The sequence below is a fragment of the Anser brachyrhynchus genome (assembly GCF_964034855.1).
Source record: "Anser brachyrhynchus genome assembly, chromosome: 2".
Taxonomy (NCBI): Eukaryota; Metazoa; Chordata; class Aves; order Anseriformes; family Anatidae; genus Anser; species Anser brachyrhynchus.
The window spans coordinates 138,274,782-138,300,228 of NC_137695.1; the positions used below are offsets into that span (position 1 = coordinate 138,274,782).

General features: G+C 37.7%; 1 protein-coding gene across 6 annotated transcripts in view; it reads left to right on the forward strand.

Moving 5' to 3' along the window:
- Positions 1-25,447, forward strand: part of MATN2 (matrilin 2) — a 68,685-nt gene that overhangs the window by 30,357 nt on the left and 12,881 nt on the right. For 5 of the 6 annotated variants that reach the window (XM_080583123.1, XM_080583125.1, XM_080583127.1 and 2 more), the window contains exons 5-20: positions 351-473; positions 5,206-5,328; positions 9,777-9,899; positions 13,745-13,867; positions 16,538-16,660; positions 18,236-18,358; positions 18,511-18,633; positions 18,983-19,105; positions 19,197-19,319; positions 19,531-19,653; positions 23,859-23,981; positions 24,076-24,198; positions 24,289-24,411; positions 24,587-24,709; positions 24,932-25,054; positions 25,195-25,317. In XM_080583123.1, the coding sequence (XP_080439249.1) occupies positions 351-473; positions 5,206-5,328; positions 9,777-9,899; positions 13,745-13,867; positions 16,538-16,660; positions 18,236-18,358; positions 18,511-18,633; positions 18,983-19,105; positions 19,197-19,319; positions 19,531-19,653; positions 23,859-23,981; positions 24,076-24,198; positions 24,289-24,411; positions 24,587-24,709; positions 24,932-25,054; positions 25,195-25,317 (1,968 nt within the window). The remainder of the gene's footprint in view (positions 1-350; positions 474-5,205; positions 5,329-9,776; positions 9,900-13,744; positions 13,868-16,537; positions 16,661-18,235; positions 18,359-18,510; positions 18,634-18,982; positions 19,106-19,196; positions 19,320-19,530; positions 19,654-23,858; positions 23,982-24,075; positions 24,199-24,288; positions 24,412-24,586; positions 24,710-24,931; positions 25,055-25,194; positions 25,318-25,447) is intronic. The other variant, XM_080583126.1, reaches the window with a different exon arrangement.

Consider the following 25,447-nt stretch of genomic DNA (forward strand, 5'->3'; position numbering starts at 1 on the left):
TTGTACACAAAATTAAAAAAAAAAAAGACAAATACAAAAAATATTAAAAAAAGAGAAGTACACCCATTAAATGTTTCAGAGATATATTCAGTCAAGCAAGTCCACTAGGCACCAGTGTCCCAGTAATTGTTGTTGCCTTCAGCTGAAGGAATAACTCCTCAGCTTTGAGTGGTTGTTGTTGCTGTTATAAAAGTTTCACTATGTGACAGAATATCAGCATGTTCTGTTTTGAAATGAGCTCAACTCTAAAGAGCTGTTCATAGATTTCTGAAATTTATTTCCAATATGCAGTCTGCCTGTACAATATGGAAGGGCAAAGAACTTCATATTCATGCAATTATGTCTTGTAGCTCAGGACCTCTGTGCTGTGGAGAAACATGCCTGTGAGCAGATTTGTGTGAACACGCCTGGGTCTTACGTCTGTCAGTGTTATGAAGGGTATGAACTTGATGCAAATGGAAAGAATTGCATTGGTGAGTATGAGTTTAGCAATTCACTTTTATCTTTTGACACAAATCAAAGGAAAATTAAATGTAAATTAATGTCCAGTTTGGCCATAAACAATGATGGCAAAGCTGTCTTCTTCTACATGGGTGGTAGATAAAGAAAAATATATATTTACATGATTGTAGGCCCTTACTTATAAGGAACAATGACTGGGAAAAATTGTTCCAATGAATTTCACACAGAAAAATAACATTGCTATCTTGAAACTAAGCATCTAATGTTTTATTTTAGATCCATGCAGGTGGCCAGCACGGTACTGGCATGTTATATATGGCCATTCAAAAACAAACAAAAGCAGACGAACTTGGTAGTTCCTTTTCAGGCAGAAATTAGACAAACACAACGTGAAAGTGGACAAATTATTACCATTTCTCACTTGGTTTTATGGTTATGCCAAGAGAACTTTCAAACTCTTTGAAAGGATGGCTTTAAGGAATGGTTGGTCCCCATTAAAAGAACCCATCCAATAGGTGTCTTTAATTTTTACTACGGGTAGTACAGAAGCAAACATCAGGTCTAAGACAGCTCAAAACAGCAAGCATGGAAATACAGTACAAAAAATTTTGGACAAAAAACATACTTCTTTTTCTATTAGCATATAAGTATCTCACTTTTTATTTCTTTTCTGTTTATACACAGTAAATATTTTTAATATAATTGTGGTACATTAGGCTATTGCCCTTCTCATAAATGTTTCATCCCATACTACATTTCAGAAAAATGCTGTCTTCTGTAATCCACCACAAACATAACCTGTCTCTTATTACCTTCACAGTTGCTATGCAGAATAATCCTATTTTGAGGTGCAAAGTAGATGACAGTTTATGGAACTGAGCAATCTGCTTATAGTTTCACATGGGGCACACAAATGAGGTTTTGAGGTTTTTTAGACTTGGAATAATAAATGCATTTTTAAAGAACATTGACTCTACTTCTCTGCAGAAATGTTTACCGTACATGTAGCCTCACGATCCTCATAGGAGTGTTTACAGTTCTTAACATAATTTTGCATCAACATAATTTGGGCACTAACATATCCCTTTAAGAACCTGCATTCTGAAGTTGAATTGTTTTGAAAATGCAGCTAATAATGGTTGCTCAGGCAAGAAAGCCTTTTAGATGATTATAGCCCAAATTTCTACATCTAACGCTCCACAGGATTTCATCCAGTAACCTTAGCCTAATCCTCATGTCCTTCACCTGTGTCAAGGTCAGACTTTTCTCTGCTATTGATGTGATTATATCACTGAAGGGAAAAAATCCATGACTTCTCTTAGCAGATTTTTGTATCCCTAATTCTTTTTTACCATATATTTAATCTGAGATATTCATATTTATTGTCGTCAGCTGTTATTGCTATCTTGTTACGTTCTCTTCCTCATTTCTGAAGGGCTAATTTCTCTAGTTAAGAATTGAAGGCAATGCTAACTGCTTTATTAACACACCTGTCAGCCAGTTACCTGGATGGCAATAATTAAATAAAAGCTCACAACCAGCAACTTACAATGCATTCATTTAAAGTAACCATTGAATGGTGGAGTAATCTGAGTGTTTGCAACACACTGTTTATGATAAAATGTACAGATAATTATGGTTAGCAAAGCGCTACGATTTTGCCTTTTAAAACAACTTTTCATGTTAACTGTCTGCCTTTCATATGAACAAAATCCTGCCAGTTATAAGTTTGGTGGCGATGAGCCCTTCTTTCTACATTATGCTGCTGAACACACAGCCCTCTCAATCTTGGTCCCACTCTCCCCATCTTCTTGGTGTTGCTGGCCATGGTGTCTTCTCTTCCCTGGCACTGGTGCTGAGCTGTCCCCATACTGCTGCAGCTGTTGGGCGTGGGCTCTTTTATCCTGGCAATGATTTGGCTGCTGGCACCTGACTGCAGTCCTGGCACTGCTGCATTTTTTGGCTGTTTTCTAGGTTTTAACAAGTCTTCCATGAGTCTTCTCTTCTACTACTCCACACTGTTTTTCATTCTCCTTATGCCTTTACTTATTTTGCCACATTTTCTTCCTAGGCTTTCTTCTACCCTTCTCCTTAATTTAATTAATTCTCAAAAAAAAAAAAAAAAAGAAAAAATACATAAACATCACAGTAGTAAAACAGCAATATTAGAGAAAGGTAACCTGTGCTGCTCACATATCGGAGAGGGCAACCTGAGCACCTAGGGTGTGAAATTGGTAACTAGATGTAAAAGATAGCTCTCATCACTTAGCAACTAATTCCAAGCAAGAAAAACATGGTGGAACAAAGATAGGGAGATGACAACTGAATTTATTGCTTGCTTGCTTAAAAATATCATTAATTCAGAATTAATTAGAAAAGTTTCTTATTGAAATAGGCATGGGCCAAAATTAAGATTTCACATTCTGGTGCCTATCCCGCGACTCTTGTGACAATAAGGAAGTATAAGTTTTATTATTTTTAACAAAAATGAGGAAAATATTATTTTGCTTTGGTCTTATACAGCTGTTATGCATTTTCTGCAGGATTGCAGTGCTTCAGTATAAGAAATGTAGATTTATAACTCTTTTCAGTCTTTTCAGGAAGATTTAAGTCCTCCAGCAACTTACTTGCTGATTGACATGCTGTTGACAACTTTCCCGTCTAAGCAAGTACCACCAAAATGAAACGTGAAGCTGAAAGTGAAATTAAATTCTAGGTAGATTACTAATGCCAGTCTGCAAGGATAAGCCTGCATGGAATAAGGGACTGGGGGAGGGAGTGGAAATAAATAATACATATCTCCAAAAGCAACTGTCAAGAGAATATTCTGACTTCCTAACTGTCAGTGGAAAGGCTTTATTTAAATTGATATGCTCATTATTGGTAGAGGCCAACAGACCTACTTCTATGAGTAAGAGGTTCCCAGAATTAATATATGTGAAGCAAAGCAAGCCTGGTAAATTCAGCATCTTGTATGAATTATTTATTTTGAGGTGTTTCTTTTTTTTCCTTTTTTTGCCCACAGTACATTAGCAGCTGCATAGACCTAAGAAGGCACAGTCCTTCCCTGGAAGAGATTGTCATCTGAAAGTGCTTGAGGCGATAGTTACTCAGATGTTGATAATGAAGCATTCTAAGACCTGTTGAACCATTCAGATGTCTCTCAACTTCATAATAATTAGTTGGGCAGTTACAGATGTTCTGGTAGAAGTGCATGTTCATTACGGTTTAAATGCAGAGGAGCAGGTGACTTTATGGAGGGATTTAAATAGGCTATTTCCCAGGTATGGTGTTGTATAGAAAGAAATTGTATATTCTTTCACTTATTTATTACTGTGTGTTTTAAAACACTTGAAAATGTGCATGTGGTTAGAATTAATTTAAGGGGAAAGCTGACTAATTACATGACACATTATATCCTTGAAATATATATTCAGCAAATACATTTTTATATGAAGCTATTCAGTGTGGAAACAGGAATGTACTTGCCAGGAAAATGGTCTCACATGGTAGACAGTAAGTAATCTAATTTGACATCATTCAACACATTTATTCCTAAGAATAAATCTTCCTAAAGAAGCTCTTTCAAGGTCACTAAATGTATTATCTGCTTTCCTGACCAGACTTTGACTAAATATCTTAGCACACCTGAGTGTGCATTATTTGCAAAGGGAAGGCTATTAAAGAAAAAAATTGTTTTCATTAAAACAAACTTACAGCCTCTTAAAACAGTTTGGGAGTATCCACAATATACAGCAATAAAAAAATTAGTCAGTTGGCAAAGAGGGGGAAACTTTAAACATCTGTGAAGCTGGGCACATTGCTCTCTTCTGCAGAAAGAATTAGGTAAACTTGCCTAATGTGGGCCTGGAAGCTTTTGGGGGGTCAGAACACCTGCCTCGTGACTTGTCTTTGATTTCTCCTAGGGCTTTCTGTGTAAAGAAACAGCTCAAACTGCAAAGAAATAATATAATTTATTTTGCTCCTTTAGCACTTTGAAATAGGCTCGTCTAAGTAAACTCTAAAGTGTTATATTATCACCCTTCTGGCAATCTATCTTGCAAATATGGATTTGTGTAATAGGTGACCAGACTTACGAAATACGTGACTAGACTAACTATGATGTTTGATTTCTCTCACACAAAAGGCATTATATAAGCAAAATATCAGTGGTGAAAATCAGCTGAAGCGTCAGACTTTGTAGCTGCACCTGATTTGTACAGGATGATTTTGGACCAAGGTAGAGGGGATAAATGTGTCATGACAGTCTTCAGTGTAGGAGGTATTGCCATAGGTCTCTTATGTATTCAGGCTACTGGAACTAGTCTTGATAACTAATATAGCTAATATTTTAAGGAAAAGTAGAACAATTCCAGGTCTGGATTTGGAGAGACAGAAGACAAAACTAAATCAAACAAACTTTGCTTGGCCCTGGTCTCTGAACAGAGTTGCTGACTGAGTCATGGTTTCCAGATCGGAGAAAACGCTTTGAGAAGTTTCCTGACAATAAGGGAGCTGATAAATGTTCAAAGGATAGGAGAAACAATCTGGGATTCAAATGAATCTGATGTACCAACTGGTAAAGTACACTGCTTTCTGCAGAAAGGTTGTTCAGGAGAAAAATGATGTCAGTTTTTCCTTTTTTTCTTGTAGTTACTGTGTATAACTAGTACCATAATCTCTATGTGTAATAGTTCTAACTTTGTTTTTCTGATTATATATGTTGCTCTTGTTCTTTTTCAGTTGTAGACTACTGTGCTGTGGATAACCAGGGTTGCCAACATGAATGTGTTAACACTGAGGACTCCTATTACTGTAGATGCTACCCAGGGTTCATTTTAAATCCAGACAAAAGAACTTGCAGAAGTAAGTAGTGATAAGCTTTAATTATGCACAGTATGTACTCTTTCTGTCCAGTTCTCAGCAGTAATTCTCCCACTGTTCCTGGGAACACTGAATAATATGTTAGGTATAGAAAATGTTGGAGTGCCCTTGAATCCAAAGGTCATAAAAGCAATGAAAGTTGTTTTTGGAGGTAGTTTGGATTTTAGGGGGAGAGAGTAGGTGGAGGGGCCCCTTCTGTAAACAGGAAGCATTTAACATGAGACCAGGCTCCTTTTTCAATAGTAAAAGCCAAAAGCTTTGTCTTGCATATTCTCTTTGATTATCCATATATTTCATTTCGAATATCATCTCCCTAGCTGGATAAACAAACAGGTCTGTACAAGACGATTTATAATCATCTTGGTTTGTAAGACAAGCTAAAATTAAACAGAGTGAGTAGTTCCACAATCAGAGAAAACATTGCAGCCTGTTTTGCTATGGATTTTCCTCAATAGAGAATTCTTTGATACTTGTGCCAAAGCTCTGGGAAAATCAGTAGCCTCTATAAAACTTCCATGTTTCCACCAGCTTATCATAACTTCAGAGGTTTCCTTGTTTGTCAGACTTGATTGACACTGGACTAACAAGTTCAAAAGTTACCAGAGCTGGGGGGGGATATAAAGCGGAAGAGAACTAATAGACCAGAAAATACTCTTGCTAAAGCTTCCCTTAATTGGGAAAATAAGCTAAAACCTCTGTAGTATGTAATGTCATAACTCACTTCAGGAAATGTGAAGGGAAAACTTTAATGTATACTCCTGGTTACCTTTTTTCATAAATGCAGACCTTGGTAATGAAACTTTAGTGTCGCAGCTCTAAGCTGACAAAACCCTTTAGTTTTTAGCAAAGTGAAACTGCTGATGCCATTGATGAATATAATCCATACTGTCTAATAAAGTGAACAAACATTATTTCTGTAGCACTGTATTTCAGTGGTTTTTTTTTAAAGGCTTGGGGGCATTTCAACATTTAGTGAAAGAGATGAAGTTAACCTATTGACTACAGTGCATATTATGCTTGTTAAGTCACTTAATTTTAACATTTAGAAAGAAAGCATCTAATTCAGACTGCACATCTGACCTTATGATTCAGGGAAAGAGACATACCCTCAAGCAATTCTTCTTGCTGAACTTCAGAAGACTTCTGTTTGTCCAGTTGTAAAGTTTATCAAGGTTTCTCTATACTGCCGTTTGCTTTCAGACAATGTCCCTAATTTAATGTCACCCACAGATTTGCTGAAGGCATACAGATGGAGTATTGCAATGGACGGCTACAAACTCTTCAGAAAGGATAGGCTAGGAAGGAGAGGCAGGGGGCTAGCCTTCTATGTTAGGAAATGTTTTCATTGCCTACAGCTGAAAAATGGTGATGACAGGGTTGAGCGTTTATGGGTAAGAATCAAGTGGAAGGCCAATGAGGCAGATGTCATAGTGGGAGTTTTCTATAAACTGTCCAACCAGGCTGAAGAGGCAGACACAATATTCTATAAGCAACTGGGAGCATTCTTGTAGTAGCTAGTGCTTGTTCTTGTGGGGGACTTCAACTTACCAGAAGTCCCCAAGGAACAGCACCCCGCTGGATCTTTTGCTTGTTAACAGAGAAGGACTTGTTGGAGATGTGAAGGTTGGTGGCCATCTTGGGCCTATGCCCAAGATGATTATGAATTAATAGAGTTTTCCATTCTTGGAAAAATTAGGAGGGGGGTAGCAGAACTGCCACCCTGGGCTTCCAGAAGGCAGACTTTGTCCTGTTAAGGCAGTCCTGAAGGGCAAAGGAGTCCAGTAAGGCTGGACACTCTTCAAGAACGCAATGTTGAAGGCGCAGGAGCATGCTGCCGCCACATGCTGAAAGATGAGCTGGTACGGAAGAAGATTGGCCTGGTTGAACAGAGCTGTGGCTAGAGCTCAGGAAGAAAAAGAGGGTTTATGACCTTTGGAAGAAGGGGCAGGCCACTCAGGAGGACTACAAAGATATGAGGCTGTGCAGGGAGAAAACTAGGAGGGCCAAAGCCCAGTTTGAGCTCAGTCTGGCTACTGCTGTTAAAGACAAAAATGTTTTTATAAATACATAAACAAGAAAAGGGAGGACTAAGGAGAATCTCCATCCTTTATTGGATGTGGGGGTGAAACATAGTGACAAGAGATGTGGAAAAGGCTGAGGTACTTAATGCCTTCTTTGCCTCAGTCCTTAGCAGCAAGACCAGTTGTTCTCTGGGTACCTAGTCCCCTGAGCTGGTAGGTAGGGACAGGGAGCAGAATGAAGCTCTCATCATCCATCAGGAAACGGTTAACATCCTGCTGAACCATGCAGATGTAGACAAGTCTATGGAGCCAGATGGGATCCACCTGAGGGTACTGAGGGAGCTGGTGGAAGTGCTCACCAAGCCACTTTCCATCATTTATCAGCAGTCCTGGCTATCAGGGGAGGTCCCAGTCAACTGGCGGCTAGCAAATGTGACGTCCATCTACAGGAAGGCCAGAAGGAGGATCCAGGAAAATACAGGCCTGTCAGTCTGCCCTTGGTGCTGGGGAAGCTCCTGGAGCAGACTATCTTGAGTGCCATCACACAGCACTAACAGGGCAACCAGGCGATCGGGGCCAGTCAGCATGTGTCTGTCAAAGGCAGGTCCTGCTTGACAAACCTGATCTCCTTCTACAGCAATGTGACACGCTCAGTGGATGAGGGAAAGGCTGTGGATATGGTTTGGCTAGATTTCAGTAAGGCTTTTGATACCATTTTCTACAGCTCAAACTCTCAAACACTTACTAAGCCACTTTACCTTACACTTGATGTCTTCTGAGCCTTGCTAATAAAATAAATCTTGAAGAAAAGAAGAGGGTAGATTTTGATGCTAACGAAGTTGAGACAACATGAGAGCTCTTCAGAGCAAAAGTGTGTTCTAGTTCCCATATGTTATGAATCACACTGCCTTTGAGTTCACATAAACAACATGAAGGAACAAACTTCAGAACACTGGATTTAAAATGTTTGTAAATTAAAACTTTTAGCATAAATTTCTACATGTTTGGCTTATGTACTGAATCTCAGTGACAGCTGCCAACTAGCCAAGACTCACACCCATGCCAGACCAGATCACTCTATCAGTAAGCAGGCCTGGGCCAAGGGCTCCAGTTTTTGAGATCTTGTGATTATCAAAGAACCGTGGTTTTCTGTTCAAAAACAAAAAGTAAAAAGTAAGCTTCAATGCTCAAGGCTAAAAAAAAAAAAAAAAAAAAAAAAGGCATGAAAATGTAAATGTTATCAGTACAGTCATGCATGTCTTACAAATTTTCTCTGGGAATTACTCCAAATTTCTCAGAATGAAATAAAAGGAACATGGCTCATTAGGGGAATCCTGCCAACACCAGCAGAGTACTCTTTGTGTGGCAGAAAGAGAAGAGGGCAGTAAATTCAGATTGTCAGTGAGGAAGGTAGAGGTAATTCCCAGCTGCTGAGTTAACTGTTAAGAGGACTTTTGCTACTATTGCTGCTTGGTCTATTATTAGTGAAGGCTTTCATCACATATAAAGGCTCGATTGCATTAGTCTACTGCATATACTAGAAAAGAACAGTTCCTGCTTCAGGAAGCTAATTATCTCTGGGAATAATAATTAAGCACTGAATTTCGGTTTTCAGGTTTAATGAAGTGTTCAAAAGTGCCGGATGTTATTAAAAATATAACTTACTTGATTTCCGACTCATTTATCTATTTTTACCAGTGATGAAGGATTAAAACCGTTCTTTCCCTACAATAAATTTGTTAACTCCCCTTATATAAAGCTAAGAGATGGCCACATATCACATCTAAGTGAATGTCAGGTTCTTTGACTTAATAGTGGTTAGCGCTACAGGGTAAATAGCCCAGTGCTTACTGCAGTATTATCTTCCCTTCTAAGGTACTTTGTACAAAAGTAGTAGCTGTTTCTAGAGTTTGCTCATCTTTCCTATGATGAGCGTTTTAAATGGAAGAGCTATGTAGCAAGCGCTCAAGGCTTTTAAAAACACTGATGCTTTTGATGACCTGGTTGTCCCGCTTTGATCTAATGAATAGCATTCAGAAGCTTGGTTGTGTATTTATTACAGATCATATCAAACTTGCTCTGAGTAAAATAAATAGGCAATTTTGATGCGGCAGTGTATAGGGCTGAGCTGTGAAATGTTGAGAAATATTTAAGATTCTAACTTCTGTACTGCACGTAGTACATGTGTTCTCCAAGAATTCATTTAAGAATACATATCAGGTCTACCCTAGTATAACAGATTATTTGTCAGAAAGGAACATTTTATTTTCACAGTTTGAAACAATATGGTAAAAGTTCTAAATGGTGCACAAGGAAAAAAAATAAATAAAAGAAAATGACGTAAAAGTTTTTTGCCTAGCTTATATCTGAGGAATTATATTTCTCACTGACACAATTTTTTCCATTTAGGACCAGACTATTGTGCTCTTCAGGACCATGGCTGTGAACAAGAATGTGTTAATACAGATGATTCCTATTTTTGTCGATGCCAAGAAGGGTTTAGACTTAATCCAGATAAGAAAACATGCAAAAGTGAGTAATCCTTTGGACATAATGAAGTTCATCTGCTTTTATTTCTTAAACCAGCTGTGAATGGTTTCCTTTCTGAAAGGATGAAAGTTTTCTCTATTATAAAGGTTGAAACAAATCTTTCTTTATAAACTTGAATTTTAACTGAGCCAGTCATGCTAGAAAAATACATAGTTTGCTGTTTCATAGACTAAGTTGTATATTACACATTTTTTTAAGAGATGCAGGAAAACTTAAAGTATAATATAGAAACCACAGTGGCTAAAAAAACCAAAAAGTTTGTTTCTTATTTTCTGACTTTCTGACATTGTCCTGTAGTTACACAAACAGCTTTTTTTTTTTTTTTTTTTAATTTTACCTTGCTTTGCTGCTGAGTTGCGTTAGCCAAGGACAGATGTATTTCATTAGCTTTGAGAAAGTAATGGATTGGTAATGTAGTTATGAGAAGCAACTTAAAATCACACATGAAACCCCATACAGTTTTCTTCAAACTGTATTAACAGCCTCAGCAATGGTAGGGTTCCAAACCAATTGTACATATTATTTACTTCACAAAGCCTTTTGTGTTACAGCTTGTACTGAGTTGGGGTCCAGAAACTCAGCAAGTTTTCAATGTAATGCTGTTAATAAAGAACTATCTTGACCTGGTGAATCAGTTCTAGGGGGGGAATTGTACTGATATTTTATAAGTACGAATCTTGATTAGAGCAACATAATTATATTTCTAGACCCTCATAAAATTTATCTGTTTTTACAACTATGTTTTCTTTCAGTCTTAAAGATGTTTTCTCATGAAGCATCATTATGTACACAGTGTGGTTTTTACAGCAATCCATACTCTGGCTTTTATTATCTGTATGGTATTTTAATACATCCAGGTTTTTATAGAATGGATGTACCTTAATCAGTATAGGAGTAAAAGAACTATATTGTCTGGAATACTTATTGCTAAGGATTTAATTAAGAATTAAAGACAAATCATAACTCTCTTTTGGGGTACTTTTCCTTAACTTTAGGGGACTCTGGATTTGGCTGTAAATCTGGTGACTTTTTCAGGATTGAGCTCCCATTCCAAAACTTGTTATAACAAAGCTCATGTTAGATAAACTTGTAAAGTAAAGTAGAACATTTGCATATATGCCCTCATTATAAATCAGGAAGAATACATCGCTGGTGACCAGCACCAGGCATTCCTCCTCCACCGTGCACCATGGTGCATAAATTGTAATGACTACAGGAGCAGGGGTATGGAGTCAAAGTGCAGTCTTGCTTAGCCAAGTATTTGCAGTCAACTCACAGATCCACGACTCACTATCAGATGTGCACAGTTTTAAAAGCTGTCCAAAGCATAGAATCTGGTACCATTCAACAAAAGTGAGTTTTTCTAAGCTGTTTTACTTCAGAAACCCTCACGACTGGCTTGAATTCTTTAGTGCTTTTCTCTCTACAGAAGTAAACTTCTGTGATTTTGGTCAGCATGACTGTGAACATGAATGCATTAATACGGAAGAGTCACTTGTGTGCAAATGTCATCCTGGATACACCCTACAACACGATGGCAATACGTGCAGAAACGAGTATCTCATGCACTGCAGCAACTAGTTACTGCAGTGGGGTGAGGTGTGAACAGAACGAGAAAATGCTCCTGAGTCCCTTCTGAGATCTTTTTGAGCTATGCAAACCTATGTTTCTGTAAAGTCAACCACAAGCCAGCCCTAATGAAGTCATGATATAGTAAGATCCCAGATTCAATATGGAACTAAAACATCATCTTCTCCAATACAAATAACTGGGAAAAGGTGTTCAGCCATGGTGTCAAACACAACGGCAGAGCTTACTCTGGAACATCTGTATCATTGCTATGAGCTATTTAACTGCAGCACACTTAAAACTAATGTATGTAATGTAATGTAATATGTGGAGATGTGTAGAAATCTCCCCCTGCAATATGTTTGCACTTTCATCAATCTGTTTAATAAAGTGTCCTCTGTTAATAAGAATGCTACTAAAGGAGGGACCAGTGTTGCACCAGAAGACACCAACAGCACTACCCACTTCCCGTCACCTAGTTTTCAGCAGATACTGTTGTTGTTTTTTCCAGAGAACCATTTTGCACGTCATCTAAAATATTGGTAGCGTTTTTGCCTGATGTACTTATGATAAATTTTTCCAAAGGAACACTCTGTCACTGAAATTAAAAATAGTTTATATGCTAGGGAGTAATTATTTTTAAATAAACTATGTGTGATAAAGCCGTATTTAAAGATACTTGGATGTGTTGCAAGAACTTTTTAACAATTATGTTTTTAGGCTATCACAAGTTGAATATCTAAAAATAAGTATTTCCCAAGACACAATTTTTTTTAAATACAGACCTTTCCCCTTTTCCCTCCCTTTCTCTTCCTTAAAAAAAAAAAAAAAAAGGCAAATATGATGAACAAATTTACAGTTATACTATTTCTTAAAGCCTGGAAATTAGTTGCTTTGTGAGTACTCCACTCCTTGAAAGCATGTGTTAAAAGATTCTGCATTAGAACCCAAAGTATTTAAATGTTAAAATTCACATTAGTGTGGATGTTTGTATTGTAAAAGATGGTGCCAAACTACAGATGCATTTTTTCACAGACTCTTTTTTTTTATTATTATTTTCTCCTTTTTTCCACATTTTTTGTGTGCTCTGAGAAGTTACACAAGCCTCTTCATGGTGATGTAAACCCTTGGAATAAGGAGACTGTTCCAGCTGGAACTTGCTTCAACTAGTAAAAACTTATACCTCAGCTTTGCTTGTTCAAGCCAATGTTACCTCTCCTTACGTATTATGGTAAATCTGGACTGACTCCTGCAAACGCATTGCCTAGTTAAATAAACTAATAAACAGCAATATTTAAACCTAAGTAATTTTATGTTAAGTATAGGATTTTTTTTTTTTTAAATGTAGACAGCTACAGACGTGTCTGTTCACATCTGTAAATGATTTGCAAATAGAGACATGAGACTCTGTTTGTGTCTGAGGGAACTCCACTACTTTTGATCAAGTTAAGCTAAAGTGATTTGGGCCTATATAACTAAAAATAGCCATTAGCAAGATGTGAAAAAAATCTTATGAGAAAGTTCAGTATAAATCTTTTTTCCTAAAATGTGCTTTTTCTATACTTACGGAGTCAGCAGATTACATAGTACATTTGCAAGTGCACGTATCTCACTCTAAAGCTTTGCTGTCTGTTCTGTGGACCAGTTTCATACAAGATTCAATAAATATTCCATTTTATCTGACTTGGAATCAGAATAGAAATAGGAAAACAAAGTAAATGGAACAAGTTTAGACACTCCCATACTCATAATTTGTATCTTTTCTCCACTGGGCTTGAACTGCTGTAACCTGTTGGCAGGATAGTTTTAATTTGTGATTGCTCATTTGTTGAAAAGATTTTACTGTTTATGAAATAATCTGGAAGCTATAATTTCTTTTACGAGAGTTACTAATATTCCTACTTCTCTCTGAGAAAATTTTATGGTGAACAAAAGAGAGAGTCTTGCCTTTTAAAGAAAGAAAGCACAATCCTGTGGGTAATATGAGGCAGGACGCTTTGCCTTAGTTTCTCTTTGTGACATTCGGCAAGTACTTCATCAAGTTTGTCGTCTGCTGTGTGGGGTTGTTTTATTCATTTCACTTAGGTGTTGTTAATTAACTCATGTTGTTCAAATAGGTGGGAATGCTGCATAAATAAAAAGCTGTATTGATCTTTTCCCCTTGGCTCTGCCAAGGTATTGTGCACAAACTACAATGTCATAGTGTTTGTACCTAAAACTCCATTGTGCTTTCTTCAATTATGAACACAAATCAATAGGAGTGGACCACTGTGCTGAAAGTAATCATGGCTGTGAACATCTGTGCCTAAATACCGATGATTCCTATGTCTGTCAGTGCTTTGAAGGATTTGTCATTAATGAGGACCTAAAAACCTGCACACGTAAGTCTTCTTCTTGATCTCAGCTCACCTGGGAAAGGTTTCTGTTTTCATACAGGGAAGAGGACACACCTTCAGCGGAGGGAAGTGATACCATCCAGAGGGACCTCAATAGTCTTGAGAGGTGGACCTCTGTAAAACTCATGAAGTTCAACAAGATGAAGCACAAGGTCCTACACCTGGGTCAGGGCAATCCCGAACTTGAACACAGACTGGGTGATGAGCTAAGAGAGCAGCCCTGTGGAGAAGGACATTGGAGTACTGGTGGATGAAAAGCTCAACATGAGCTGGCAACGTGTGCTTGCAGCCCAGAAGGCCTACCATATCCTGGGCAGTGTAGCAGCAGGAGAAGGGGTAACAGTTTTAAACTAAAAGAGGGTAGATATAGATTAGACCTTAGCAAGAAATTCTTTACTCAGAGGGTGGTGAGGCCCTGGCACAGGCTGCCCAGAGAAGCTGTGGATGCCCCATCCCTGGAGGTGCTCAAGGCCAGGCCGGATGGGGCTTTGGGCAACCTGGGCTGGTGGGAGGTGTCCCTGCCCATGGCAGGGGTGTTGGAATTAGATGGGCTTTAAGATCCCTTCCAACCCAAACCATTCGGTGGTTCTATGATTCAATTTATTCTCACAGATTGAATTTCAAAAACACATTAATAATGCTTTGAAAGCAGACACAGAGAGTAAAAGGACTTGGGAAAAGGCACTTGTCAAGATGACTGTAAATTCTAGTGTTTGCAGCAAGTCTTGGAAGATATGTCCATCCCCAGTTGTTGAGGACAGTTTTCCAGTCACATGACACATGTGTCTGACTGACATTTTAAGATTCGTGTTCCCCAGGCAAACTGCATCATCTGATCTGGGGCAGAAGTGTAAGTCCCATACAGCTTTACCGCTCACATGGGAGCCCTAAATAAATGAACAAAAGTTGTCCTGACAGCTCTCCACCCTTTATAAATCTAATGATCACTGAGAATCATTGCAGTTTCACAAATGGCCATATTAGTCTTTCATTGGAAAAAAAAAAATATATAAAAAGGGCCGGGAAGAGAGGAATGTGATCATATTTTGCCTGGTTACTTTTCCTGGACCTGTCGTCTTTGATGAGAGAGTTTTGGCCACCTTTTCTGCAGATTGCAGAGGTACATTGTTCTTCAAGCTTGTTGAGTGTTGGAGTAGCTCCAGACTTAGCTCCTTTACTTGCACTTGGGCCACACAGTTTTAACAGAAATCAAAATGATACAAAAATAATCTTGGATACAAAGATAATATTGGGAAAAGTGAGGCAAATCTGCAAAGGCAATTTGCCTTTGTCTTTAACCTTATCTTTGCCTCTGTACTACCCTTTTTAGCCCCACGCAACATCTTGGCAGATACTGCTTCTATCACTGCAAAAATCAAAAAAGGGACAGATAGTAATGCAAAATTAGTACTCTTATATTGTACATATAATAGGGATTGGGGTGTGCTAGAAACAATTTATCTGAAAATTCATCTAAAAGAACCACTGGAAATTCAGAAAGAGCTGACCTGTTTTTAATAGTTGATCAACTTGCGAATGGAAAAATCCTTTTCCTTTGTAGTAAAAAGAGGTGTTTTATTTCACTCAGTCATTTTCCTCCAGGCTGTAGTTGGAGACCCATCAGCAGCATTAAAACTGTGCTGTGGCTTCTGGAATCCCTCCATGCAATAAAACTGAGAGATTTTGAATGGTGGTTCTTCTTGCCAGTGTATCCCTCCCCTCATATTTATTTAGGAATAAGATTTGTCCTATTCCTGAGCTCCTGAGATGAGTCGCTGAGATATTGTGGGTTTTTTAGACTGCCATGAAAAGAGCTCTGGCACTTGGGATGTCTTGAATGAGTGGCTGAGTGGGATTAGCATTTAACATATACCACTCCTAATGGGAAAACATCGGGGACATGACAACACTGGTGTGATATATAGAGGCACAGGTATCTTAAGACAGCTGGAGGAACACCTGAGTGGTAAACAGATTTCTGCTTTGACAGCTTAGTACAAAACAATGAGTGGCACTGTGTGTGTAACCTATAAAGAGCAGTGAGTGCTGTCTGCGGATTCCTGGGGATATTGTGTCTTTGTACTATGCAGAAGAAACACTCAGGAAATTTGAGATGAAAAAATGGACCACATTTGACTGTTCTTGTCATTTTCAGTTCTTTGCAAAAGCTTGGATAGCCTAAGCCAAAGACCACTGAGGTCCCAGAGAGGTTTTCTGCTTGCTGCCACAGCAGCTAGGTCAGGCACACAAGCAAGTTCTGGGGAATGCCATGTTTACCTCAGATCATTTAGAAACCATTTTTGAAGAGTGTTCACAAGGTAGCTTTTCTGTCTTTGCCACTGTCTTTTATAAAATCATTGTTAAAGTGCTGTTTTTATTATAATTCTGTTTGTGAGTACTGAGGCATGGACTCTCTTGAGTTATTCTAAACATTCTCAACTCTGCTTACAGCAGTCAATGCAAAGTGTACCACAAAGCCTTCTTAAATTTTATTGAAGGTGTATGTATATTATCGGATAAGGAACAGGATTGTTGCTTAAGTGATTCAATGTGTTTATATTTACTTGCTTATATGCAATGCAAATACTAGGGATGTAAATAATAGTTTAATTAATTATTAATATTTAAAAAAAATAACTTTCATTGCTCCTGCAGGAGTTGACTATTGTGCTCTGAGTGATCACGGCTGTGAACATTTGTGTATAAATGGTGACAGATCTTATACTTGTCAGTGTTTTGAAGGATACAGGCTTCGGAATGATGGGAAAACTTGCAAACGTAAGTTATTATTCAGCAAATCAGTGCTAGATTTTTATTTCACACACACAAAAAATCTGTAGGGTAGGATTTGATTGCCTAAACATGGCTTTCATTTGTGTCATTTTAAATGCTCTAGGATTGCAGAAGTTCACAGTTTCCCCTTTGGTGTCCTGTTTGCCAGCAGTATGTCAATGTCTTGGATACTCTAAAGGGGCACTGGGTGCAAACTTTTAGGCACCTGAATGACTCCCTGAATGTCTGGGACATACAAAAAGTAGCTCTGATGCTGGTCTGTTGTGGATCCAAAATTATTTTACTCCAACTTACACCCTTATATCAGACAACTGTAATTTTCTTCTCAAATCAAGGCAAAAATATATAGCATTTCAAAAGACTTATACAGCACAAAGAAGCCTGCAATACTAATGGAATGTTCACTTTTCCCCAATGTGGTATAAGGGTCATTGCAAAAGAGATACCATAATTGCATTATACATTTGGCTACGTTACGCAGTTCTGAAGAGTGACAGATATAAAAAGGAACTGAAAATTTCTCTCCAGTATAAGAACACACACTACGTGATCAAAGAAGAATTGTGCATAAGCCCTTAGAAAACACAGAGGCATGAAATACTTTATAACTATAAACCAAATCATATCCAAAGATCTCATCAACATCTGCTGTTAAAAGTTTTTTTTGTAGATGTTTTTTAAAGTCATCCAGGCCCTAACATGACAAATTAAAATCTCCATATTATCAGTTTGTATTACACATACCACATCAACAACCTACTTTGTTAGTCCATGCGAACAGAGACAAATTTTGCCTGTCTTAAAAAGTACTGACACTTTAACATTGCAAAAAGCTAAAAGGAAGTGAAATTTTGTGTCCATGCAACAGTCTTGGCAAGAAAATAAAGGGTGGGGAGAATAAAGTGTAAGTAAGAAAGATGTTAGTTTATCCAATGTTAATAAATAGACAATTTAATTTTATTTTGAAATATAAGTTGTAACTAAATCACCTATCAGGAAAGCCCACTGAACATCAGCTTACCCAACTATAGCTGGCAATTTTCAAGAATGCCACAGCAGGATTATACAGTTGGTCTTTCTCATTACATTTAAACACTACATAAACTGAGCTTTTGTAATTCTAGTTTACAGAAAAATGACAAACACCATCTGAACTTAACCACAGGGAAAGAAAGCATAACTACATCAGGTTTGAGCAGGTTAATTACTGAAGATAAAATGATGGTGATGGAAAGATACGTTTCTCACCAGAAAGTTTACTTGAAATGTGGATGTGGGATTTAGGTATCTTTGGAAATCTCTGTGGGTAACTAATCTTCATGCTGGGGACACATGAAATTATACAAACTCTGGAACCAAAACGGTGCACTTTTCCGTAGTAATAAGGTTATAAAATTTGTACAACAAAGATGTACCTTTTTGTTACAACAGAAATTGACAGCAGGTGGTATAAACGATTTGCAGAATTGAGTCTGGAATACCAGCAAGAACAAGAACATTCAGTAACTGAACATCCTGTCCTTAACTAACGCAATTCTTAATCTGTTAAATTACTCTCAGGTAAAAATGTCTGCAAATCAGTCAACCATGGCTGTGAACATGTTTGTGTTAGTGCTGACAATTCCTACATCTGCAAATGTCGTGAGGGATACATATTGAGAGAAGATGGGAAGACATGCAGAAGTGAGTAACCAATATATATTGAACATTTTTGCACGTGCATTAGGCAAGGAAAGAAAGGAGTTTATCACTTCTCACTAGAAAACATCATTTTGATACCTACATTTTTAACATGTTTTCATTCAAAACCATATTTATATCTGAATCATTCTCAGGACAGGACATCTGCAAATCAGTCAGCCATGGCTGTGAGCATATTTGTGTTAACAAAGATGACTCTTATGCTTGTGAGTGTCATGAGGGTTTCCTGCTGAGAGAAGATGGCAAAACATGCAGAAGTAAGTACTCTGGTAATTACTAGTAGACTTTTATCTACAGTACGTAGATCTGTGGAAGTGTTTTAACTAAAAGCAGTAGTTTATTCATGATATACTATTGTTATACCTGCCAGAAGCTTGTAAGAGACTCAGTGGACAGAAATGGTGTATTTTAGTAGCTAAACTGATATGACTGTAGACAAAAAAGACCCGCAAATTTTCAGGTACCAAGAGTTAGAAGTGTTAGCTGCCTAAATTTTTGTCCATTTCTTCCAATGATCTCAGTAGACCTAATGAAAGCTATTACTTCTCCCTGCATAATATATTCATTGTAGATGTGCTTTAACCAAAAACCGTCAACTATTCTCAGATAAAGACATTTGCAGCTCAGTTGCCCATGGCTGTGAACATGTTTGTGTTAATGCTGATGAGTCATACATCTGCCAGTGTTATGAGGGATTTGCATTAAGGGAAGATGGAAAAACATGTAGAAGTAAGTATCCTTATCTTTAATAGAAGTTTTCCTTATAATCTGTGCATTTGTAGACATGTTTTAAAGTCTGGCACCATTATTTTTTTTCCAGATAAAGATGTTTGCAATTCTGTTGACCATGGCTGTGAGCATGTTTGTGTGAACACTGATAATTCATACATTTGCCAGTGCTATGAGGGTTTTGTATTGAGGGAAGATGAGAAAACATGTAAAAGTAAGTTACTTGATGTTAATGTGTTTTTTACACTCAGGGGTCTACTGGAGAAGCATGTTGTGTTAGAGGTAGGTCTTATTTATGATTTTACCTGACAAAAAAAGAGGATAAATTCATTATTTTACTAGGAGGTTATTACTTTTAGCATTTATATTTTTGGAAATGTACTCATTTATTAAACTGTAGTAAATAAAATCTAGATTATTCCTAGGTAAGGACATCTGCAAATCAGTCAATCATGGCTGTGAACATCTTTGTGTTAATAATGACGACTCATACACTTGCCAATGCCATGACGGATTTGTACTGAGGCAAGATGGGAAAACATGCCGAAGTAAGTAGCTTATGAATAAAAGCAGATATTTCATTTCTCTTTTACTTGGAAATTATTCAGTGATTCACAGTGGTCAGAACGGAATATTGTCCTGTATAGATCATAAGATTTTTAGGAATTAATTATTGTTGGAACTAAAGCTGTATTTCAGAAAATCAGCCAGTTTTAAGTCTTTATGTGGCTTTTAAAATGTGAACCTCATTTCTGGACTATGCCAAAATTTAATCTTGAGCATAGGATGTTGCTACATTTTACTTTGATGAGTTGAACTTCTAATTGCCACTGTGTTGTTCTGTGTATACTCATGTGGACCATAATTTAACCTGTTCCTTAGCTTAACCTCTTATCATGGTCTTTAGTACATGATAAGCAGATGAAACTCCTTCAAGCTCTTTATATGTTTTCTTATCTTTTCATAAATCTCTTCTTGCTCTCCTAAAGCCTTTTGTATTTATCAGCATCCTTGCGGGGACACCACACTGGTACAAAGTCTTACAATACAAGGTACAGTAGGGTCTAAGGTATAAGAACTATATCCCTAATTCTTTTTTGAATCTACCCTTTTTTTTTATGACCAAAGATAGCATTAGTCTCTGACCATACAACTCTGCTAAAACTCATGTGTAGCCAGTTATCTACCATGACCATAGCCATATAAGGCTCTCAGTCACACAAGTGTCCCACATCCTGTGGGAAGTATAGCCTTCATTCTTTTTTTTCTAAATATGTAACTCTAATTCTGGCTATTTAAAAATATATATGGCTTGTTGTTACTCAGCCTGCAAAATATTCCCATCTCCTTATATCAGCAGCTGCTCTATTTTTATTTGCCATTCCTTCAACTTTGGAATAACCTGCAAACTTTGTCAGTGATTATTTTATATTTTCTTTAAGATGGTTCATTAAAATGTTAAATAGCAGAGAGGCATTCCTTAGAAAGAAAGCCACTTGACAATTCCCAATTTACAATATATCCTGAAGACCTCTCTAGCCACTGTTAATCCATATAATGTTTATTTTGTAGTTATTTTTGTTTTGTTTTCTTAATCAAAATAAATACCAAGGCTGATACCTTACTGGATTCTCCATTGTATGAATAACCTGAGCTTTACAAAACAGCATCATAGTCAATTTAAAAAGATACTTATTTACTTTTCCCAGATCTATTTTTCCATAATACCAACTTGATTAATTTTCTTTCTTTGATTTTCTCTAAATCAAGGTCGACATTATCTATTCCATTGTTTTAATGCAGATTAGTGTCAAGCTGACAGGCTTACAGTGAATTATTTGTCCTTTTCAAACACTGTGTGTGTATGCACAAGGGATGGAAACTCCTCAGTGTTTTGGGGCTTCCTTGGAGTTCTGGGAGGTAACAAAAAAATAACACTAAGCAAAAAATAACACTAAGCCAGCTCTGTTACACCTCTTGGCTGCAAGTGATCTGGAGTTACTGCTGTTTCTTCAGTAGGTGCTGTGTGACCTACTACTCAGCTCATGAAACATCATTCCAACAATATTATCAGTAGCCTATTTCATAAGTTCCAGTTTGAATATACTAAATCTTTTTTACCTTTTCTGGATTAAGATTGACAATTCTATTATTTCTGTCTACTAATTAACAATATACTGTTAGAATGATTTGGTTTTTTTAAATAGCCTTTAAATAACTTACTCATACTACCTTCATTTTGTTGGTCATGCATTCCCTTTTCCTTTATCTTATTATTTCCATGTTTTTGAATTTCACATTTTCATTTTCAGTAAATAATGTGAATTTTCCTTTCATTCATTATTCATATCTTATAGCTGTTTTCTGTTTCAATTTCTAAAGGAGGTTGGTTTTTAACTACTCTGGTATTCTTTTTTGATGATGTGACTAAGTTTTTTTGGCGGTATCTAGTTAAAGTTACCTAAAATAACCTTATATAATGCAGTCATCATTACTTTTTGTTTTTATATTTTATTTTTTCCTCCCATCACAAAATCCATAATTGCTTTCAGCTATGTAAAATTTATCCTTGTGAAGTAATAGCTGTTTGTTGCTGGCTTGTATTTCATTCTGTTTGAAATCAACAAATATTGCACACAGCTGTGCATAAGCTGATGCTAACTGATGCTAATTTTTACTTTCATAACCATTTCTTGTTTACCTGCTAGAACACGATCTAGTCTAGATTGTTATGTCTTGAATGTAATGCTTGTTGAGTTAGAACATTGTCCTCTATAGTGTTTTTTGGAATTTTTGTATTGGCAGCATGAAACTTCCAGGTAATGCGTCTCAGACTGAAGTTCTTGTGAAAACATAAATGTCTTCCCTACACATTGAACTTACTTGCTCTGCTAATTGCTAAGAACCAAGAGAAGACAGTTGATGTAATCTGGATTTTGGCAAAGCTTTCAATACAGTTTCTCACATTATCCTTCTGGACAAAATATCCAGAATACAGCTAGACGAATACATAATACAATGGGTGAACAGCTGGCTGATGGGTCAGTCTCAAAGGGTGATAGTGAATGCGGTTACATCAAGCTGGCAGCCAGTCAGTGAGGGTCCACAGGGCTCCGTTTTAGGGCCAGTTCTCTTCATTGTGTTTCTAAATGATCTGGACAGGACTTGACTGCATAAGTAACTTTGCAGATGACACTAAATTAGCAGGAGCTGTTGATTGTGGAGGGTTGAGCAATCATGAACCACATGAAATTTAACAAGAGTAAGTGCTGGATTCTGCACCTGGGATGGGGCAACCCCAGCCATATGTACAGACTGGGGGATGAGAGGCTGGAGAGCAGCCCTGAGGAAAGGGATCTGGGAGGTTTTGGTCGACAGCAAGTTGAACGTGAGCCAGCAGTGTGCCCTGGCAGCAAAAAGGGCCAACCATACCCTGGGGAGCATCAAGCGTGGCATTGCTAGCCAGTCAAGGAAAGGGATTGTCTCGCTTTGATCTGCACTGGTGTGGCCTCACCTCAATTACTGTGTGTAGTTTTGGGTGCTACAATATAAGAAGGACATAAAACTGTTAGAGTGTCCAAAGGAGAACTATGAGGATGGTGAAGAGCCTGTAGGGGAAGATGTATGAGGAGTGGATGAGATCCCTTGGTTTACTCAGCGCAGAGCAGAGGAGGCTGACAGGAGGCCTCATGGCAGCCTGCAGCTCCCTCACGAGGGGAGCGGAGGGGCAGGCGCTGAGCTCTGCTCTCTGGGGACAGCGACAGGACCCGAGGGAACGGCATGGAGCTGGGACAGGGGAGGGTCAGGCTGGGGGTTAGGGAAAGGTTCTGCTCCCAGAGGGTGGTCGGGCACTGGGACAGGCTCCCTGGGCCTGTGGGCATGGCACTGAGCCTGCTGGAGTTCAGGAAGAGTTTGGACAATGCTCTCAGACATACGGCCTGATTTTTGGGTTGTCCTGTGTGGAGGCAGGAGCTGGACTCCGTGATCGATGTGGTTCCCTTCCAATTTAGGATATTCTATGGTTCTGTGATTCTGACCAATCTGAACTTTGCTGTCAGAGGTATCCACGGTTATATTTCCTATGTAAAGGTAGTTCTGCATTAGCAACTGGGAATATATTTTTTTTTTTGTTGCAGTGAAAAAGCAACAGGGAATGCTGATAGATGGCTTGACTTCCTCCTGTACTTTCTCCTCCTCTATCCTTCTTGAAGAGGTTATGATGAACTGGTTTTAACATTGCACTCATACAAATTCCCCCATCAGTTTTCAGCAATTTATTTATCCTCTTAAATGAGTAGTTCCTATTCTCCTGGATTTTGCTTATGCAGATTCTTGGCATTGATGTAAGAGTCCTAAGGAATTGTTTTGCTTTGTGTCCTGTGGTGTTTTGCTTAATTTTGTTTTCACTAGCATGAATTTATGCTAAATGACTATGCTAAATTACTCCTTCCTTTTTCTCTTACTGCTGTTAGTGTAGTGTCCCCCTTAATCTAGTCAGATTAATCCTAAAATGATTCATTGTCAGTGGGAGACCGTCCAAACCGTGCAGTTCTTTCTGCTCAGATAGTAAAGAACTCGTGCCCCATGTGAGCTAAACTGCCAATCATTCATCTAGCCAGAAATTTGCTTTCAGCATGCATGCTTCCAGATTTCTGTGCTCATGGGATTACCCCTACAGTCTTTATATAAATATAAATATATATATACAAGTTTAACTGGGAAATCACATTAAATATTATCTGACTATTGCTAGGCAAGGATATTTGCAAATCAGTCAACCATGGCTGTGAACATTCCTGTGTTAATGCTGGTGATACATTTATTTGTAAGTGTCAGGAGGGATTCCTGCTACGAGAAGATGGAAAAACATGCAGAAGTAAGTAGTCCAATATTTATCAGCAAACTTTTTATCTGCAGTTCATGCTTGTGTGGAAACGTATTAACTAGCAAGAGCTGTCATCTATTCTCAGATAAAGATCTTTGCAAAGCAGTTGACCATGGCTGTGAACATGTTTGTGTTAATACTGATGATTCCTATATCTGCAAATGCCATGATGGGTTCCTGTTGCAAGAAGATGGGAAAACCTGCAAAAGTAAGTAGCATGATAACTTAATTTGGTGAATGACGCATATAATCAAGACCTTTGCTGATATATGTTAACTACTGACTCTTTTGTTTGCAGACAGGGATGTTTGTAATTCAGTCAACCATGGCTGTGAACAAGTTTGTGTGAATACTGAAGATTCCTACATCTGCAAATGTAATGAAAATTTCATACTGAAGGAAGATGGAAGGACATGTAGATGTGAGTAGCCTGAGCCATAAGAGTATGGTTTTTTTTGAGGCATTTAAGTGTTGCACCTGTGAGTGTTTCCACATGTGTATGTTTATTTGTGATTTCTAACTACTTGAGCTACATTTTGAAGATATTATCTCTCCCTAAAGAATCTCATCTAACAAGCTCCATCCATTCTCCTCAGATAAAGATGTTTGCAAATCAGTTGACCATGGCTGTGAGCATATTTGTGTTAATACTGATGATTCCTATATCTGTGAGTGCCATGAGGACTTCATACTGAGGGAAGATAGGAAAACTTGTAAAAGTAAGATGTTTGATCTTCATTACGTACTTTCTGATCTGTTCATGAAACATATCATGTAGTGCGTTCTTTCTGTCTTTAACACAGCAATAACTTCATAAAATAACATGCAATCAACTTAATGGAAATGAGCTCCTTCATGGAAGATTATTGCTCTAATTTTTATGTTTTGTGAAAGTTATTTACCTGGATAACAGTGTTAAATATTATTTTCATTATTCCCAGGTAAAAATATCTGCAAAACTGTCAACCATGGTTGTGAACATGTTTGTGTTCCTACTGGTGATTCATACGTATGTCAGTGCCACAAAGGGTTTATACTGAGGAGAGACAGGAAAACATGCAGGAGTGAGTAGCTGGAACTTTTATGGGGAATATGTTATTTCAGTCATAAAAGCGATAACAGACTAAATTTTCTCAAAAGTGTCTTATGCCAGTTTTGCATTTGAGAACAAATCTAATAAGGAAATTCTTTTAACAATTCTCAGATAAAGACCCGTGTAAATCCATTGACCATGGCTGTGAACATGTGTGCATTAATAATAACAATTCATACAGCTGTCAGTGCCATGAGGGTTTTGTCCTGCGGCAAGATGGAAAAACATGTCGAAGTAAGTAACTGAATAAGTCTATCAGACACTCTTCTCCAGTATTACTACATAAAAAAAATCAAAGATGTTCTACTTCTTTGTCATATGTTCTTCAAATGACGTTTGAAATATTTGAATTTAGAAATATTTT